This window comes from Mobula birostris, chromosome 17 (genome assembly GCF_030028105.1).
Source record: "Mobula birostris isolate sMobBir1 chromosome 17, sMobBir1.hap1, whole genome shotgun sequence".
Classification (NCBI taxonomy): domain Eukaryota; kingdom Metazoa; phylum Chordata; class Chondrichthyes; order Myliobatiformes; family Myliobatidae; genus Mobula; species Mobula birostris.
This window is the reverse complement of record NC_092386.1, coordinates 14,982,235-15,001,105: the sequence shown is the minus strand read 5'-3', so window position 1 is coordinate 15,001,105 and position 18,871 is coordinate 14,982,235. Positions and strand designations below refer to the sequence as shown.

At 39.1% G+C, this 18,871-nt stretch overlaps 1 protein-coding gene across 2 annotated transcripts in view; it reads left to right on the top strand.

Moving 5' to 3' along the window:
• ell2 (elongation factor for RNA polymerase II 2) overlaps positions 1-18,871 on the top strand; it is an 83,129-nt gene that overhangs the window by 44,854 nt on the left and 19,404 nt on the right. For both annotated transcript variants that reach the window (XR_011889501.1, XM_072281311.1), the window contains exon 5: positions 7,478-7,734. Coding sequence is in view for 1 of the 2 variants with exons in the window: in XM_072281311.1 (XP_072137412.1) it covers positions 7,478-7,734 (257 nt within the window). In the remaining variant the exon portion in view is untranslated. The remainder of the gene's footprint in view (positions 1-7,477; positions 7,735-18,871) is intronic.

The following is an 18,871-nucleotide window of genomic DNA, read 5'->3' as shown; positions in this document are numbered from 1 at the left end:
ATACCATAGCATTTGATTTGTTTAGAGCACTTAAGACTGGGACAGATTTTAGTTAGGGGCAAGAGTGTCTCCTAATCTTGATTTAAAGAATGTGAATTTTCCTGAGACAGTACACTTGGAGATAATGGTGGAAACTGCTAAGGGGAATTCTGCAACAAGAGGATCATATGAGGCAGTCAGAGCGAGCCATTTCAAATGAGCTGTTGTAAATCAAAATGTTGACAGCTAGACAGTCTCACCTACAGGCTTAGTCAGTTCTGTCAACTCCTTTGAAACGTACACATTCAAAGTCATTCAAGCTTTGAAGGACTTGGCAAACAAAAGCGAGAACTTGATACTACTTGTTTTGAAAACTCATGCACTTGAGCACCTTTTTAAAACAGCGAGTCATTTCTTGAGATGTTAAAATTATTTTAAATTATTTTCTTCAAAACTGGTCATTGAAGAATGTATTTACCTGAAGCTTATGCTACAATACTCTCATTTAAAGTAAATAGTACTGAATTCTAACTGTAAAGGTGGGCCATTTGACACAATCTCCTCCAATCCCAAACTGCATGTGGAATCAAACATCGGGCTGCAGCTTAGTACAGGTGGCAAATTGCTGACGGCATCTTTTATATTTCTGTAAGCTTTTTTTAAGTATATAAAGAGTAAAAGAGAGTTGAGGGTAGATATAAGACCAATAGAAAATGACACTGGAGATATTGTAATCAGAGATGGCAGAGGAACTGAATGCATATTTTGCATCAGTCTTCACAGTGGAAGGCACCTGTAGTATACCGGACATTCAAGAGTGTCAGGGAAGTGAAGTATGTGCAGTGAAAATTATGACTGAGAAGGTGCTTAGGAAGCTTAATGGTCTGAGGGTGGATAAATCTCCTGGATCTGATGGAATGCACCCTCAGGTTCTGAGGAAGTAGTTGGAGCGATTGCGGAGGCATTAACGATGATCTTTCAAAAATCAATAGATTCTGGCATTGTACCGGATGACTTGAAAATTTGCAAATGTTACTCCACTATTTAAGAAGGGTGGGAGGCAGCAGAAAGGAAACTATAGACGTGTTAGCCTGACATCAGTGGTTGGAAAGTTGTTGGAATCGATAGTTAGGGATGAGATTATGGAGTACCTGGAGGCGCATGACAAGATAGGCCAAAGCCAGCATGATTTCCTGAAAGGAAAATCCAGCCTGACAAACCTACTGCAATTCTTTGAGGAAATTACAAGCAGGGTAGACAAAGAAGATGCAGTAGATGTATGTACTTGGATTTTCAGAAGGGCTTTGATGAGGTGCCGCACAGGAGGCTGTTTAGCAAAATCAGAGCCCATGGAATTACAGGGTAGTTACTAGCATGGGTAAAGCATTGGCTGGTCGGCAGAAAGCAGGGAGTGGGAATAAAGGGATCCTATTCTGGCTGGCTGCCGGTTATTAGTGGAGTTCCACAGGGGTCAATGTTAGGACCACTGCTTTTTATGATGTATGTCAATGATTTGGACTATGGGATTAATGGATTTGTGGCTAAATTTGCTGATGATACAAAGATAGGTGGAGGAGCAGGTAATGGGCAAAGAAGTGGCATATGAAATACAATGTTGGAAAGTGTATGGTCATGCACTTTGGTGGAAGAAGTAAACAGGCAGACTATTATTTAGATGGAGAGAGAATTCAAAACGCAGAGATGCAAAGGGACTCTGGAGTCCTTTTGCAGGATACCCTAAAGGTTAACATCCAGGTGGAGTAGGTGGTGAAGAAGGTGAATGCAATGTTGCCATTCATTTCTAGAGGTATAGAATATAAGAGCAGGGATGTGATGTTGAGGCTCTATAAGGCGCTCGTGAGACCACACTTGGAGTATTGTGTGCAGTTTTGGGCTCCCTATTTTAGAAAGGATATACTGGCGTTGGTAAAGGTTCAGAGAAGATTCACGAGAATGACTCCAGGAATGAAAGGGTTATCAAATGAGGAACATCTGGCAGCTCTTGGGCTGTATTCCCTGGAGTTCAGGATAATGAGGGGGGATCTCATAGAAACATTCCAAATGTTAAAAGGCCTGAACAGATTAGATATGGCAAAGTTATTTCCCATGGTAGGGGGATCCAGGACAAGAGGGAATGACTTCAGGATTGAAGAATGTCCATTTAGAACTGATGTGGTGAAATTACTTTAGTCAGAGGGTGGTAAATCTGTGGAATCTGTCGCCACGAGCAGCTGTGTAGGCCAAATCATTGGGTGCATTTAAGGCAGAGATAGATAGGGCATTAGCTAAGGCATCAAAGAGTATGGGAAGAAGGCAGGGGAGTTAGGATGACTGGAAGAATGGAATCGGCCATGATTGGTGGAACAGGCTTGATGGGCTGAATGGCCTACTTCTGCTCCTGTATCTTATGGTCTTATAAGCATGCAAAATTGTGGTTCGTTAATTAAATGTCAATAAAGCAGATGTTGCTATCAGTTAGGCTCAGGTGATGAATGCTAATGATTTTGTCTATAATTCTACAAAATTCAGGCTAATATAGTACAGAAGCTGAGATGCTGAGAAAAATATATTTTCAATGTTTATTCTGTTTGTGGGGGGGGGGGGGGAGTTTAAATTTCCAAAACTGAAAACTTCATTTAATATGTTCCTTGAATGAATTTATTTTATATTGCATTCTCAACAGCAATGAGTGACAAATTTAAATTTGTCAATCATTCGTGCATGTACTGAAGTAATTACTGACCTACAAAGCTTCCACAAAATATAGCAGGTCTGTGTGATGGTCCCCTTTACTTGGGCCTGCTTTTGGGCATCAGTAAAGGGGATCAAACATTGTTATCATTAATCTGGCTGAAATCTGTAGTAAAAGGCACAAATTTTTTTACTTTTCAAAATGTTTTAGAATATTTCATCCTGGAAAATTTGAAGGAGCAAGGTTATCACATGATTAAATTTTCCTGTTTGCACTTTCTAGCAACTAATTTTTGATTGTATCAAAGGAAAATAGTTGTCCTGTAATCTGTGGTTAAATGAAGCACTTTGCTGTTGACTTCAAACCGACATTGCCTTCAGCCAAACAGCTTCAAGAAGCCATAGGTTTTACCTTTTCTCATATCCTTATCCTTATTTAAAATTTTCATGTTGAAATTTCTTTGAGCTTGCACTCAAACCTGTATATATTCAGAGAAACATCATGGGTAACAGGTCCTTCTGGGCCATGAGCTTGCACCACCCAATTACACCCATGTGACCTGTACATCTTTGGAATTTGAGAGAAAACCAGAGTGCCTGAAGAAACCTATGCAGTCATAGGGAGAGTGTACAGTATAGACTCCTTACAGATAGTGGTAGGATTTGAACCCAGGTCACTAACACTGTAATAGTGTTATGTTAGCAGCTTATGCTGCGCCCCCTGTTTCTGCCATTCTGCCCTTCTCTGCATCTATGTTTCAGTGGTGGCACTGTTCATCGTCAAATAGCTTAGAATGTATTTGCTGCTAGGCTTACAAGTTTCTATAGGAGGAGAAATTGCCTGGGGAGAAGAACCAGGAGTTCAGGTTGATGGATGCCGATTCAATCTGGTCTGGTTTGGTCGAGTCTATATTTAACAGCTGTTCGCGCTCTGGTGGCTCAGTGGGTGGTGAATGTATGGAGTCCTCTGTCCCAACATGCGGTGGGAGCTGCATCATTAGAAGTATTTAAAGTGGAGGTGGATAAATATTTGAGTCATGGAGGGGTGTGTCGAAATTACACAGTATTTAAGGGCAGCATAGTCAGCTATGATCATGCTATATGGTGCAGCAAACTTGAATGTGTGATAACCTCTTTCTGATCTCATTTTTTTGGTCTTGTGGTGAACTTGACAATTCTGGAAATGCTCTGGATATGTGATAATGCATCAGATGCAGACAAATATGGAGGAAAGTTCAAGCAAGTCTCAATGGTAGGGTAATTACTCCAATCTGGTATTTTCCCAAACCAAAGTTGCGAGCTGAGGATAGGTTATTATGCCTAATATCTACTGGCATCATATCCAGGACAGGTTCAATTTCCCCTTATCTACCCTCCCTTAATTTTCTAACAAAAGCTGAGACCTGCCATAAATCATTAACTGCAGAGCTTTCAATTATCTAAATCTTGCAGAATTTAAAGGTGTAGTATTTTCATTTTTCACCTCTCCTTGGTTTTCAATATGTTTTGCATAATAGTTGTCATGTTCTCTGCAGGTAGCAGTGATGAGAATTTGTCAAGTTAGGTTGAGCGCTCTATGATGCATCCTTGCAATTTGAATTGTACTCTGGCAGGAATATGCCATTCACAATGATTTTTTTAAATCTCACTTTAGTACTGTGTTAAATTAGATTTAAGTGATTGTGTCCAATTTATTCATGAATTGACAGCACAGTAAATTTTAATGAAATAAAATTATGGTTGATATTTTTACTAACCTTTTAAATTTTCTTTTTTTGTGTGATTAAATTCTTACTACCTCAATCTTCAGCTATTTAACTTGTACCAAGTCAGGAACAGATTTCTATATTAAGTCTTTAGAATATTTACTGGTGTGATTGAACCAACATTTACTTTTCTTGAGTTTTGATTTTTATCTTTGTATTCATCTTGAATTTTTTGTTCTATCACATTTATCTCGATGATTTGGGGAAAAATAATACGCTACTGAACTCCTGAAGGGTTCTCTGTTACTGTAATTTTGGAAAAATAGAAATACTGAAAGCAGCAAACTAGCCCTTATTTTTATTGAAGCTGTAAAATCTCGCAGGTTATTCTCTTTAGAACATCATCTGCAGAGTTTAAAGTTCGTTTTATTCAATTGCATTTTGATCACATGATGCATACTTGACCTTGCTTAGTATAGTTATGGCATGTTTGGAATATTCAGAAAGCTGGGTATTTTACTTCGAACACCAGAAATTCTCCAAGTGGGAAGGCTGCTTCAGCTGAAAAGATTCTTAAATAGCTTCACTTGAATAAGATTGTTAAAACATTGTTTTTGATCTTGATCTGCCAACTAGCACTAAAATAATGAGTTATTGATTTTCATATGGGCTGTAATCAATATTTAGCCCTGTGGTATGAGGCAATTAAATGCCTGTTCCTTGTGGGAGTGAGGATCTAAAGGAAAATGGTGAGTAGGTGAGGAAAAATTAGAAGAAATTTAACTAATTGTAAATAATGACCATTCCTTGTGCAGAAATATCAAACACTTGCTGTTTTGCTGTTAACGGTGTTCTTTCAGTTGTTTTTGTAAGGATTATAGCTGAATAATTGCAGTATTCCTGTATTCCTAAATTAAGTTAAATTATTTGCTCAGACTATAACTTGATCTTGCTTAGTATAGCCATGTCCTGTATGGAATATGCAGAATATGGTTAGAATGTGGAAATCTGTCTCAAATGATCCATGCTTTGGTGAAGTTAATCTGTTATTCGACTTGAGTGTTTTTGTTCTAGAAAAACAAAAATTCTTTCTTCTGTTAGTACTTTGGGCATTTCTCCATTCTTACATTTTTATGGTATGTTTACTCTGTCTTAAATTCTATTAAAAGAAAATGCTGAAAATATTCAAGCTAGGCAACATGTGTGAATGGCGAAATGTAAGGTTTCAAATCTCTGGGCTCTCATCAGATTCGATATGTGGAGACTTCAGTTTTTCCCTGTACTATGGTAACCTCCACATTTTCTAGTCGATTGACTTTATTGGTGGTGCCACTTTCTCTACCTGAACTGGAATTTTAAAAACTTGTTGCATTGGAACACAAATTGTACTCTATTTTTTTGAGGTGCCATTGTGATGCAAGATTAAATTGGAGGAATTTGAGAAGAGCTAATTATATTACAATGACACTTGATATCTACACTTGTCATTATCTCAGAATTTTAAAAGACTTCCATGTCCTTGTGCGTGCCACTACAATTGTGTTGTTCTTTTTCTTTTCTCAACTATTTGTCAAGGGCATCTGCATTATGCAGGGTCATCCTTAATGGGAAGTAGTGTAACTATCCAAATTGTTCAGGGAATATCTGCAGCATTGGGCAGTTCAGTGGAAAACATTTACCAAGTGACAAGTCATTTTTGCAAAGGAAGAACTATTCTTTCACACTTGATAAGAAAATTGGTATTAGTTTAGGAGAGTTCCTCAGGTTTTCAGTGTTGAGGATTTTACCATGTAAGCATGTTCCTCAGGTGAACCTCGGCTAGGGTTTGAACTCAATGTCTGTATTCTCAACTGAATTTATTACCAAAATTCTTTATCCGTGCTCTCAACTTTGTAAAGCCATCTATTTTATGCTGCTATTACCTCTGGAGTTAATTTCTGTAATACTTGCTACCTGATGCACAATCTCAACCCTCAATAAATTTCAATTTATACCAAATACTCTCCGTCATTTGACTTATACCCAAGTTACGCTTTTAAATTCCTTCAAGTCCTATTCCACTATTCTCCCCAATAAATTCACCATCCCTGTTACCCTGATTATCCTTTCCCGCTAACAATTCATAGCCACGTGTCAAGGCTCATTTGGAAAATTTCACTCTATCTTTCCACTCCTACATAATTTTGTATATTTTCCTTTGTTTCATCTTTGGCTAGCTGACAAATTTTGTTTGGTTTGGCATTTTTGGCATGCCTTGTAGATTCTTTTTGCTACATTGAAAGGGAAAGGAGCACATTAATATTGTACTCTTGGTGGCTTACTCCTAAGGAGGTTCACATTCTTTTGGTACTGTAGGACATCCTACAAAGTTATTAGGCCATTCTGTACAGCGCCCATAACATTTGTCAACTTTTTTTGTTCAATTTTTAATCACAACCAGGCTATACCCCTTTTTAATACTTGTCTGATTTGTCCTGCCTCAATTAAGCTCTGGAAAAGTTTCTGTTATGTTAACGAAAATTTGCACCTTTTATTTCCAGAACAGTCCTATCCAGATTATACCATTGGACTTTTGGCCTATCCATTTTTTTTCCATTGATGTCAATCAGATGTATAGTGCTAACACTGAAATCAATTCATGATCTTAGTTCATTGATATCATGATGTTCACCAGGAATTTTGCATTTAATGTGTATGATACTACTTAATGGATACTAATGTGCATTTTGTATTTTAAAGCTTTGTTTAACAATTTAGTAGGCTAAGCCATTACAATAATAATTATTTTTCAATAAACTCTATTTTCAATTCCTTACTAATTTCTATACCTTGGAAGATGGCAAATGAGAAAATTCATTTGTTTCTGATGTACCAAAGTGAATTCATAGTTCATTATTTGCATGAAAGTTTCCAGGTTTGCTCACTTTGTAAAATAAACTGGTCATCAAAAGTATTGCTGAAATAGCTTTGGGAAAGGATTATTATTTTACCTACACACTCACTTTGAAATGGAAAAAATTTTAATTTAACAATTATACAATTTGAGTTTCTTGCGATTTGGTTTTCTTTTAATTTAGAAGTTGTTTTTGTACTATTTCCAGGTAAGCGAGTGCAGATTCGTAAACCAGCACCAGGCATCCCAGATGCTGTACCTGAACGGAAACGATCAACCCCTATTAATCCTGCAAGTACAATAAGGAAGTGCAATACAAACAGTGTTTGCCAGCGATCATATAGGGATAGGGCGATCCACTTATTGGTACTAAAACCTTTCAAGAAACCAGAGCTTCTGGCTCGATTACAGAAAGATGGTGTTAGTCAGAAAGACAAGAATTCCCTTGGACCAATTCTACAACAGGTCAGTAGTGGCAGATGCAGTTTTCATACATCACTCTTCAAGCTAGTTGTTGATGGTAGGAATAATTGAACTCTTAATTTAACTAATTTACTGTATTTAATTTTGCCAGCTTTTTAAAAATGTTATCTAATACTATGTATGTTGCAGAAGTTTGAAACCTGCATGTGAATTTTTGAGCTAGCAAAGTGGGTTTAGTTACAACAGTAGCCTCGCAAACAATATGCATTTTTCTATCTAACTTCTGCACTTTCAAGTTTTGATCCTTTTGCTGATTTGAATAATGTCTAACAAAGACGATCATTCAAATCAACCTGAAAAGTTCAGTATTTAGGAGGAAAGGAATGAAGACTTTAACTCCTTCATTGCAGCTTTCTGGATGTTGCAAACCTTTTTACGTAATTAATACTGAGTGAAGCAGATTATTCTCTCATAACTATACACTGTGGTTTTCAGCAGTAACCAGAAAAGTCATAACCTGAAGTCATTTGCTTTTATGTATATACTATGAACTCATGTTTTGCTATGTCAGAATTTAGTATAATTGCAAAATTTTTGAGTATTTCAAATAATAAACACGAGAGCAGGAGTTCCCAAGCTGGGGTACACGGCCTCCTCAGTTAATGGTGAGAGTCCATGGCATACAAGAGCTTGGGAGCCTCGGCACTGTGGTTTCCTGAATCAGTGCAAATAATCGTCAATATAAATTCTGTCTTTTCAATCAGTCCATTTGAAATTTGCAACATTATTTTCAAGTTAAGGCCAGCTAACCTTTCAGCTTACTTGGTTATTCTGTCACATAATATCTGATATTTGTATGAAACTCAATTACTTGCCTTAGGTCTATATTCTACAAAACTCTTCTGATCTTTTTTTTTAAAAAGTTGATCTCTGTGAAAATACCACTTGACCAAGTTCCAGCAGTTATAACTACTTCAGACAGTGTTACAGATTTCCACTAGGTGTAGGTATAGCAGAATTGTTTCCCGAATTTATTTCTGCATGGGCTATCTTAAAAAAAATACTCCTTTTGGTGCAGCTCTTCCCCACTAGGTGGTTAGATTTTTAGAAAACTGTCTTAATCATTTTAAATGCTGTAGACTAATTCAAGGCTCAAATATTACTCTTGATTACATTTTCTTTTCTGCACTTAAAATCTTGATCTTAGTCATAGATTCTAAATTGTAAATATTTCCACTGTGCTCTGATTGCTTTCTGTTCAAAATCAAAAATACACTACTATATGCTGTTTTTATGAAAGTGGATGACCTGAAAGGGCTAGGAGGAATGAAATTTGGCTGAAGTGTAGCTGTCATTAAAAAGGAAGATTAGCTTAATTAATATGTGGAGACTTTTAGAAATCAACAAATGGTCAGGGTTCTGTTTGCTTAGCCTTTCAGTTTTACCTTGTAGAAATCTACTTCTTAATAGGAACAAAATAGATACAATTCTATTTTTACTAAGTGAAACTGAAGGATAATGGACTAGACATTCTTGCCCACATAAACAGATTTATTCCTTCCAATATTTACTCAATGATAGTGTGATAGCTGTGTTGAATTGTCTAGATTAGCTATCTGAATGGAAACTAAAATTATTTTGAACATTCAAAATGGCCACTAAACGTCAGCCCATGATATAATTGTCTTTGAGCTCTTTGCCTCAGTTGACACAATTATTCATTGACATTTGAAATTTACAACCTTGACAGCTGATGGGATGTTTGCTATATTCTGTTTTGCTGCATTGTGTAAAATTTAAATCATGCACTTGTTCAGCATGCTCCTCTATCATGCAATCAAAGATAATTTAGAATGTTTGTAAAGGACTTGTTACTGGGATTTTTCTTTATTACAATTGTTTCTACCAAGTTACAAAAATCTCTGAATTCACTGCATAGTTTTCTCTGGTTATTTCTAAGTTGAGTGCAGCTAAAAAGATCTGTCATAATTTGCTTAAGTAACACAAGTTATACCTTCTATACTAGAGATGTATAAATCGTACACAATATTTGCAGAGTCATGGCTGTCATCGTGTAACTATATATTATATTAACCTACATTGCCAATGAGCCTGGTTTTTGCTATGTTTGGAAGTGTCGGAGGAGAGAGGATTTGGAAAGTGCAGTCTTTTCTGATTTAACAACTGTCCCATGTGCTGCTACTACTGCCATGGGTCAATTTATGGTCAAGTATTTATGTGGTTTATTTATAGCCTAAGTAGTTACTTCAATATTGCATCTATACTTTCATATGGTCGTATTACAATTGTTTATTACTGGCAGCTATTGACCCTTCTTAAAATTCAAGTTTGATTAAAATGGCCCAAGTTAGGAGCTTCAATGCATCTTGCACTGAAATGTCTGCTTCAATGTTGTACATATTTGTATATTGATCTTTAATATGGTAAAACATTAATTTAACTTTGCAGAATTGGAAGCAAAATTGTAATTTGACCGATTACAATTGTCCTTAACTGTGGCCTTTATTTTATTGACAAATTCTGGCAAGTTGTGAGGGTTTTGTGTTTAAGTAGTGAGGGTTTACCAATGTAAGTTTCTTTGTGCAGGAATGTGCCCACAGGCCTGTCAATTTAAACTACAGGTTTCCCCCACCACCCGAAGGTAGAGCGTTCCTATGAAACGGTTCGTAAGCCGGAATGTCGTAAAGCGAAGAAGCAATTACCATTTATTTATATGGGAAAATTTTGTGAGCGTTCGCAGACCCAAAAATAACCTACCAAATCATGCCAAATAACACATAAAACCTAAAATAACAGTAACGTATAGTAAAAGCAGGAATGATATGATAAATACACAGCCTATATAAAGTAGAAATACTTTTCCACAATCATTGCCTGAACTGTTCTCCATAGCAAAAATCTCACGCAAGCGCTGTTGGCAAAAACACGGCGCAAGCGCTCTCCAGTAACCTTTAAGCTAAGAAGCTGCCAAATCATACCAAATAACACGTAAAAATACACAGCCAATATAAAGTAGAAATAATGTATATACAGTGTAGTATCACTTAGGGGAATCATGAAGACATCGAGCACACTGACATGTTAGGCTGAGTCGTCAGAGTTTGGGTGGTGCAGTAGCCCCCACCCTCCGGGCAACGAGCCGATACCGATCCGCGAAGCATGCAGGGGTACAGCGGTAGCCGGGAGGCACACAGTACATCGTTAAGAAAAAAGCTGAAATAAACATGCTAATTAATTAGGTGCCTCCCGGCACGTAATTGTCGGCCCAGATCAGAGGCAATTGCCGATTGCGTTGCCTCTGATCTGGGCCGACATTTACGTGCTGGGTGGCACCTAATTAATTAGCATGTTTATTTCTGCTTTTTTCTTAAAGATGTGCTGGGTGCTTCCTGGCTACCGCTGCATTCTCTGCGAATCGGTATCTGTACGCAGCCTGGGGGTTGGGGTGGTGGGACACTGGGGTGTCATCTCATCGTCGTCTGTTTCCATTAGGGCAGGCAGGTCATCTTCTTCTATCTCTGCCTGCCCCGATGTCGAAGGTCGAGGTTCGTCGTCTGCTGTGGCTGATGTGGAAGGCTTGCTTGACTGCTTAGTCTCGCACATTTTTAAATCATACAGTTCTTTGTAAGGACTCAAACCATCTTGCAAATATGCCCTAAACCGATGTACCCTTTCAAAATTAAAGTCGTACTTTATCATTACTCATTCGGTTTCGATTGTTATCCTTTCCTCTTCCAATTGCATCAGCTCTTCATCTATCAGTTCTTGGGCAAGGGATACCAAAACCTCTTCAACATCATCTTCGTCAACTTCCACAAGCCAAACTCATTTTGTCTCCTTCGTTCACCACGATCGAAATGCTTAATTATGTATAGTTTTACGCTAAGTGTAACACCCTTACGAGCTCTTTTAGGCTTTTCCGATACCTCAGAACTCATCTTGCTAATGGCTGCTCACAGGCACGTGTTTAAGCAATGCCGGCGAGAATGCCGTTCCGAATCCAGGGGAGGGCAGCTGCTCAGGGCGCGCGCTGCCTTTTTTTCGCGTACTTCCTTATTCTGGCGTGCTGCCTTTTTTCGCGTGCTGCTTTTTTTTCATAACAGTGAAAACACCTGTTAGCGAAAACAGAGAACTAATGTAGGTCTTTCGTAACAGTGAGGTTTCGTAAAGCGAACGTTCAAAAAGCGGGGAACACCTGTATCATATTGTGAGAATGTTCTTTTTTCAATAACCTACATCAATAAAATTTTTATTTTGGTGGATAGAAACACTTGGCATGTAGCAGGACTTCAAAATGTCCCCTTCAGTCCTGACTAATTCGAAATTGGGGTTAGACAAATGAATAATTGTTACTTTGGTTTGAAAGACTGCCTCACTTGCAACAGCAGAAACCAGTCTGCACATTCTTCTATGCTTGCTGTCCATTGTCTCTTTAAACCCTGGTGTGGATTTTGAGTGCCAAAGCATGGGCATGTGTCACAGAACTCTGGGAAACTGGCCCACAAAAAATTGATCTGTTTTATTAGCATAGATTTTGCATGTTTTTTTATTATGGTTATTGTATCATATCTGTGGTGATATTGACAAGCTCCCATGGTGCACTGGAAAGTTTAAAAATATTAGTTTTAAACATTTTACACATGAAATGATTGGAATAAAAAGAAACAACAGTTAGCTGAAATAACAAATTTTATTTTGAAAACACTATTTTGGTGTTTTTGAGGGGAATTACCACACCCACATATTAAGGCCAGAGTTGTTTATTTATTTAGAGATAAAAAGCCTAACATGCCACGCTGCCAGCAATCCACCTATGAACCCAAACCAAATCACAGGACAATTTATCATGACCAATTTACCTACTAACAGTCTTTGGACTGTGGGAGGAAACCAGAACACCTGGAGGACACCCACTCATTCTTGGGGAGGAATTGCAAACTCTTCACGGATGGCGCTGAAATTGAACTCAGAACTGACGTCCTGTGCTGTAATACTGTTGTGTTAACTGCCACACCATTGTGGCCAAGTTGTAATTGATTCAGAATGATTTTTAAAGCTCTGGCCTCATTCAGTAGTGTGTTTTTTCCAGGATATTTTAGGTATCGTTTATAAGTATATTTTTTGTGATAATTCTCATTTCGAGGTTTTTGACAAAGTTCCAAACAAGTGCACATTTATTAAGGCCAGAGTTATTTATTTATTTAAAGCTACAGCATGAAGCAGGCCTTTCTAGCCTAACAAGCCACACTGCCAGCAACCCACCTATTAACCCTAGCCAAAACGCACTAAATCCTTTTTCAAATGCACATTTATTTGCAACCTCCTACACGCCAATGAAACAAGTCCCAACCTGCACAACCCTTCCATAACTCAGACCCTTGAGTCTTAGCAACATCCTTGTAAATCTCCCCTGCATCCTTTCTAGCTTGATGATATAATCCCAGACATCCCACCCTGCAAAAGCTCATTTCTGGGAGGTAGCACCATCAATTTGCGGGAGACTCCCGGAACTTGCGGGAGACTCCCGGAACTTCCGGGAGAGGTGGGATGTCTACAATAGGGTAGCTCCTTAGCAGCTAGCCAGCTAGTTTAAATAACGTTAGCTATGCTAGTGAATGAGTGACACCTGTTAAACTCACCTCAACATGTCTTTTACAGACTTAACCCACCATGGGCAATAGAAAAGTCACTGTTGTAAACAGCGCATCAAGCAACACTGTCATTATTTTGACCCCTATTACGCAAGGGTACACTTTAGGGTAGTCTGGGGTGGCGTATGTTTTATATTTTTTTTTGGAACACTCTGCCATGGCGCGCTTGCACTCTCTCGTGGTCACTGTCGTGCTCTCGCTTGCTTTCTCTCTCACTCTCTCGTGGTCGCTCTCGCGCGCTCTCTTGCTTTCTCACTCTCTCGTGGTCGCTCTTGCGCGCTCTCTTGCTTTCTCACTCTCTCGTGGTCACTGTCGTGCTCTCGCTTGCTTTCTCTCTCACTTTCTCGTGGTCGCTCTCGCGCGCTCTCTTGCTTTCTCTCGCTCGCTCTCAGAAAATTTGATTTCCGTGATATGACATATAATTTGCGGGCATCAGGGAGCTACTATTAATATGCGGGAGACTCCCAGAACAGGGGGTGGATGAAGGGCACCACATATGCTGGAAAGCAACAACCGTACCAACTCGTGGGGATCCACGGGTAGGCGCGGTGGCCGCAAATCCAGTGGGTCCCATTCAACGTCCAGGGAGCCCGCAGCTTAGCGGCACCATCGGCAGTGGTCACTGGAGCGCCAGGTACCAGTCTCGCTCGCAGTCGCTGTGGCCGACTGAAAGGTTGGCACTGCGCTCGTTTCGGAGCCTGCACCAACATTCCCTGGGTCTGCTCACTGGCTGAGGGATAACCCTGAGGGTCGGGACTCAGGTGGAGGTCAAATTGTAAGGAGGGAAATACCAGTTCCTGAAGCACCTACCCCATCGGAGATCGCTGGAAGAGATGTTATGTAGTGGTGAGGGGAGTGGTGGGGGACTCCATTAGGGCCCCCCCCCCCCAAACAGATATACCAAAACCCACAGGAGCAAACAGTCTGTGTAAACAGTTCGTTTCAGAGTCATCGGGGGATCGGCGTGAGTGGCAGGGCGTCATCATCCCAAGAGGTGATGATATAATCCCTATAGTAGGCTGACCAAAACTGAACACGATATTCTAAATGTGGCCTCAAAAGTTTTGTTCAATTACAGTATAGCATCCCTACTTACATACTCAATGCTCTGCCTGATGAAGTACAGTGCGACTTATCCATCTTGTCTACAGTTTAGAGCATAGTGCTCTTGTATTCCTAGGTCCCTCTGCTCACGTGTTTATTAACAGCAAGAAGATGACCAGGAAAAGAGCCCAATATCTACTAAGGAGGCAATCGTATGTTTGTGAAGCCCTTTAATGTGGGCAGTGCCTCTCTTCACACTTGCAAGTCAGTTGTTTGGTCTCCATTAACTCAAGATTGTAATGAGGAGTGCTAACATGTTTAAATTTTTTTTTTAATTTAGAAATACAGCACTGAATAGGCCCTTCTGGCCCCTCAAGCCGTGCTGCTCAGCAACCACCAACAATCCTGATTTAACTCTAATCAGGACAATTTATAATGACCAATCAACCTACCTGGTATACCTTAGGACTATGAGAGGAAACCGGAACACCCGGAGAAAAATCACTCCTCCCATGGGGAGGACATACAGGCGCTCCTTACAGAGGACACTGGAATTGAACTCCAGCCACCTGAGCTTTAATAGTTTATGCTAACCGCTATGCTACCGTGACGTCTAATCCCCAAGCTGTATCCTTTAATTGTGAGGATAGGTCACTAGATTTTTTTTAACAGGTGCTCTGTGTCACATTGAATAAAGGCTAATGTGCTTGTGGCTGATTGTCCTTTATCCATTCAAAAAAATGCCAAAACATCTGTTTTACTTGTTTGCAAGGGTCATAATTGAGGATAAGAATGCTGATGGAACTCCTTGCTACTTGCATTTTGCTGTTTCTTCACCAGGTAGTAGAGCAAGGGCCCATGAAGTTGCAATTTTGGGTTGTCATGAGTGCTGCTTGTAATGCAAGATGTCATGAATATGAAGATAATTATAGAGATCATGCCTCAGTGTGCCACTTGACTGGAATACTTTCCACTAACTGGAGAGAATCAGTTCAATTGTTTCCTTGTGTTGAGTCTTTCTCTTTTGGGAGCCATTTCCTTGAAATTTTTACTAGCTCAAAGTGATGAAGTAGATCAGAAAACTTGACTTTTATTTGCTGAACAAACTCAGTTGTTTGTAATGCTCTGTATTAATATGAATGTATATATGGAATATATCATGAATGTGATTTTGCAGCTTGTCGTCTTCACAATAAGAATGCACTAGGCTACTGTATGTACATGACATGAATTGTACAACTGTTGGATAAATGGCACAGACATGGAAAGTTTGAATCTTGTTAAGATGCTTTGGTTTTTAATTGGCTGTCATTGTCAGAGTCAATAATAAAGCAATATTGAAACAATTTTCCAAGTAAATGAATTTACAAGAAAGTTACCTGTTTTTGTAGCTGTTTGCTGTCCTTTGATTGTTCCTTGGAATTAGCTTTCCATAACTTGGGTTAAAATGTAGCGTACTTGAAAAATACTGTTCCAATAAAGGACTAAACTCTTGCATGTTAGATTTCATTTCTTTTATATTTTAAAAATGGCAGCAAAGGATGCTTTTCTTTTCCCTAATAGTTTGTAGTTTCAAAGCTAGTGAGGGGTGAGACATATGAACAATAAGTTATCCAATCACTTGTTAATAGACTTTACAAGTTTCCATGCACTTATTGAATGGGTTAAAATAATTCATTGGCCTTGCCAAAAAATAGAGGCCAAATTTGAAGCATTGTGTTCTTTTTTGGTCATCTACCTTCAAGAAAGATATCAATAAGATTGAAACAGAACAGAAAATTAAGTGTGTTTCTAGAATTACAGGGAAAGGTTAAATAGGTTAGGACTTTATTCCCTGCTGTATACAATATGTGATAGAGATTTGATTGAGGTATACAGAATTGAGGGGTAGAGGTGGGGCAAATGCAAGCAGGCTTTTTCCACTAAGAGGAGAAAATCTGCGAACACCAGAAATGTAAAAGCAATGCACAAAATGCTGGAGAAACTCGGCAGGTCAGGCAGCATCTATGGAAAAGAGTAAACAGTTGACATTTATCAAGACTGAAACTTCGACTGTTTACTTTTTTCCATAGATGCTGCCTGGCTTGCAGAGTTACTCCAGCATTTTGTTGTTCCATAAGGTTGGGTGAGACTAGATCTAGAGTTTATGGATGAAAGGTGAAATATTTAAGGAGAAACCTGAGGAGGAGACATCTTCACTTAGAGGATGGTGAGTGTGAAATGAGCTACCAGCGGAATTGGTGGATTGAAACATTTAAAAGTTTGGGTAAGTACATGGATGTGAGGGATACAGAGGGCTGTGGTCCTGGTGCAGGTAGATGGGACTAGGCAGAATAACAGGCATTGTCTAGATGGGCTGAAGGGGCTGTTTCTGTGCTGTAGTGTTCTATAATTGCTAGATACTATTTGTTGCATCTGAACATGTAGCTGTACAGTAGCAGTTTGATTTTATTTTCAGTAAATCTTATTTCAAGTCCTGAGTATTATTTCTGGTTCCGCACAATTAATAGAATGTGGAAGTCTCTGGAATGCAAAGGAAATTTACCAGAGTCATTTCAGGGATAAGTAATTTCAGTTATAGTGTTAGGCTGGAAATGCTGAGATTTTAATTAAGGCAAGGCAAATTTAGGAAGAGCTAGGATAATGTGGAGAAAGATTTGGTAGAGGTGCACAACATAATGATGTCAACAAATAATGTCATACCAGTTTGAGGCCAGTATTTCAGGTTTTGGGCAACATTTGCTGTGCAAGGGATTTTTTTCCCTGCGGTAAATAGTAATGATATAGAACAAGCCACCTGCGAAGATTGTGGAAGTGGAGACGCTATCAATTTCAAAAGTACAAATTGAGCAGAATTGTGGAGCTGCCTGAATTGCTCTTTAGAGAGTTAACTTAAATTCCTTGGGGTTGATTGTTTCCCTCAAACGCCATTATGACTTTAGGCCTCAAATGCCGGGCTGCTGTTTGTAGACTTCAGTTCAGAGTTTAACACCATCTTACCCCAGAAACTAGTGGGAAACTGTCCTTGATGGGCTTTAACACCTCCCTCTGCAACCCAATAATTTCTGGACTACTTAACAGAAAGGCCACAGTCAGTGCATGTGTGCAGCGGGCCTCTAGTCTCATTATGCTGAGTACTGGTGCTGGCCAAGGCTGTGTGCTCAGCCCACTGCTGTTCACATTGCTGACACATGACTGTGTCGTGGGATTGAGTTCAAACCATGTCATAGTTTGCGGATGACACAACAGTGGTTGGCCTCATCAACAACAGTGATGAGTTGGAGTACAGAGAGGAAGTGGAGCAGCTAGTGGACTGGTGTGAGAAGAACAACCCAAGTCTAAATGTGGAGAAGACCAATCAGGGACATTTATCAGGAGCACTGCATACGCAGGGCTCTTATTATTCTTGAGGATCCTACCCATCCATCCAGCATCCTCTTTGACTTTCTACCATCAGACAGGAGTCTCCAATGCATGAAGTCAAGAAAGTTAGAATGGGAAATGGCCTGAGGGAAGAAACCATGACTTCCCTGCCACATCGCATTGGAAGTGTTATTGGTTAATCTCTTCTGCACTTTACAATATTTAATTTATGCACTGTTTATTTTTGTGTAATCCATCTGTAGGTTTCATCCTTACTTTCACAAATTGTGTTATACAGTAGGTGTTGTGTATACGACTGTGCTTTACACCTGGTTTGCAGAGATATCCAGTTTGATGGTATACCTGTATATAGTTAAACGACAATAAACTTGATTCTAGAATTTTAAGAAGTTGCACACCTTGTATACACATTTGAAATGTGAAGTTACATGAATAGAGTTCTGGTTCGCAAAGTGACGAGTATCATAGATGGGGCGAAAAAAAAACTTGTGTGGAATAGAGAACATTTGTCAAACACCTTCATTAAATCTGCTTGATTTAGGCATGAGATACCCTTTTCACCAAAATGTTGCACAAAGATAAAATGCTGTAATCTTGGTTAGTACTTAAACCCATAACCTTTAACAGCAGGTGCACTATCAGCTGAATGAAACTGAAGATTTGATTTTTGAGATTGTATGAGTGCTCAAAAATAGTGCAATGGAAACCAGAGACTAAGGTTTCTTGAAATGTTCACTTGTATTCTTTCCACTGTTTCCTGAATCCTGTTTTATATCTGGCTGAGTGCGTACACCACATCATGTCCCCTTGCTCTTGAGGTTCATGAGCTTGGTGTGCATTTGAGCATGTACGTTTCCTGGGGAGGAAAAAAAATTGTCAGAGGGCAGTTTTATTTCCACGTAACTTTTGTAGCCCCACAAATTGTCTCGTAGATTCCCAGCGTCTGTAACATCTTGCATTGTTATTATTTTAACAGACTTTTTGTACTTGTATTCTTGTCATGTTAAACTTAACCATAGCCATTCCATAGGATGCAGAATTACATGGAACATTTGAATCTACTAGAATAAAATTGTACT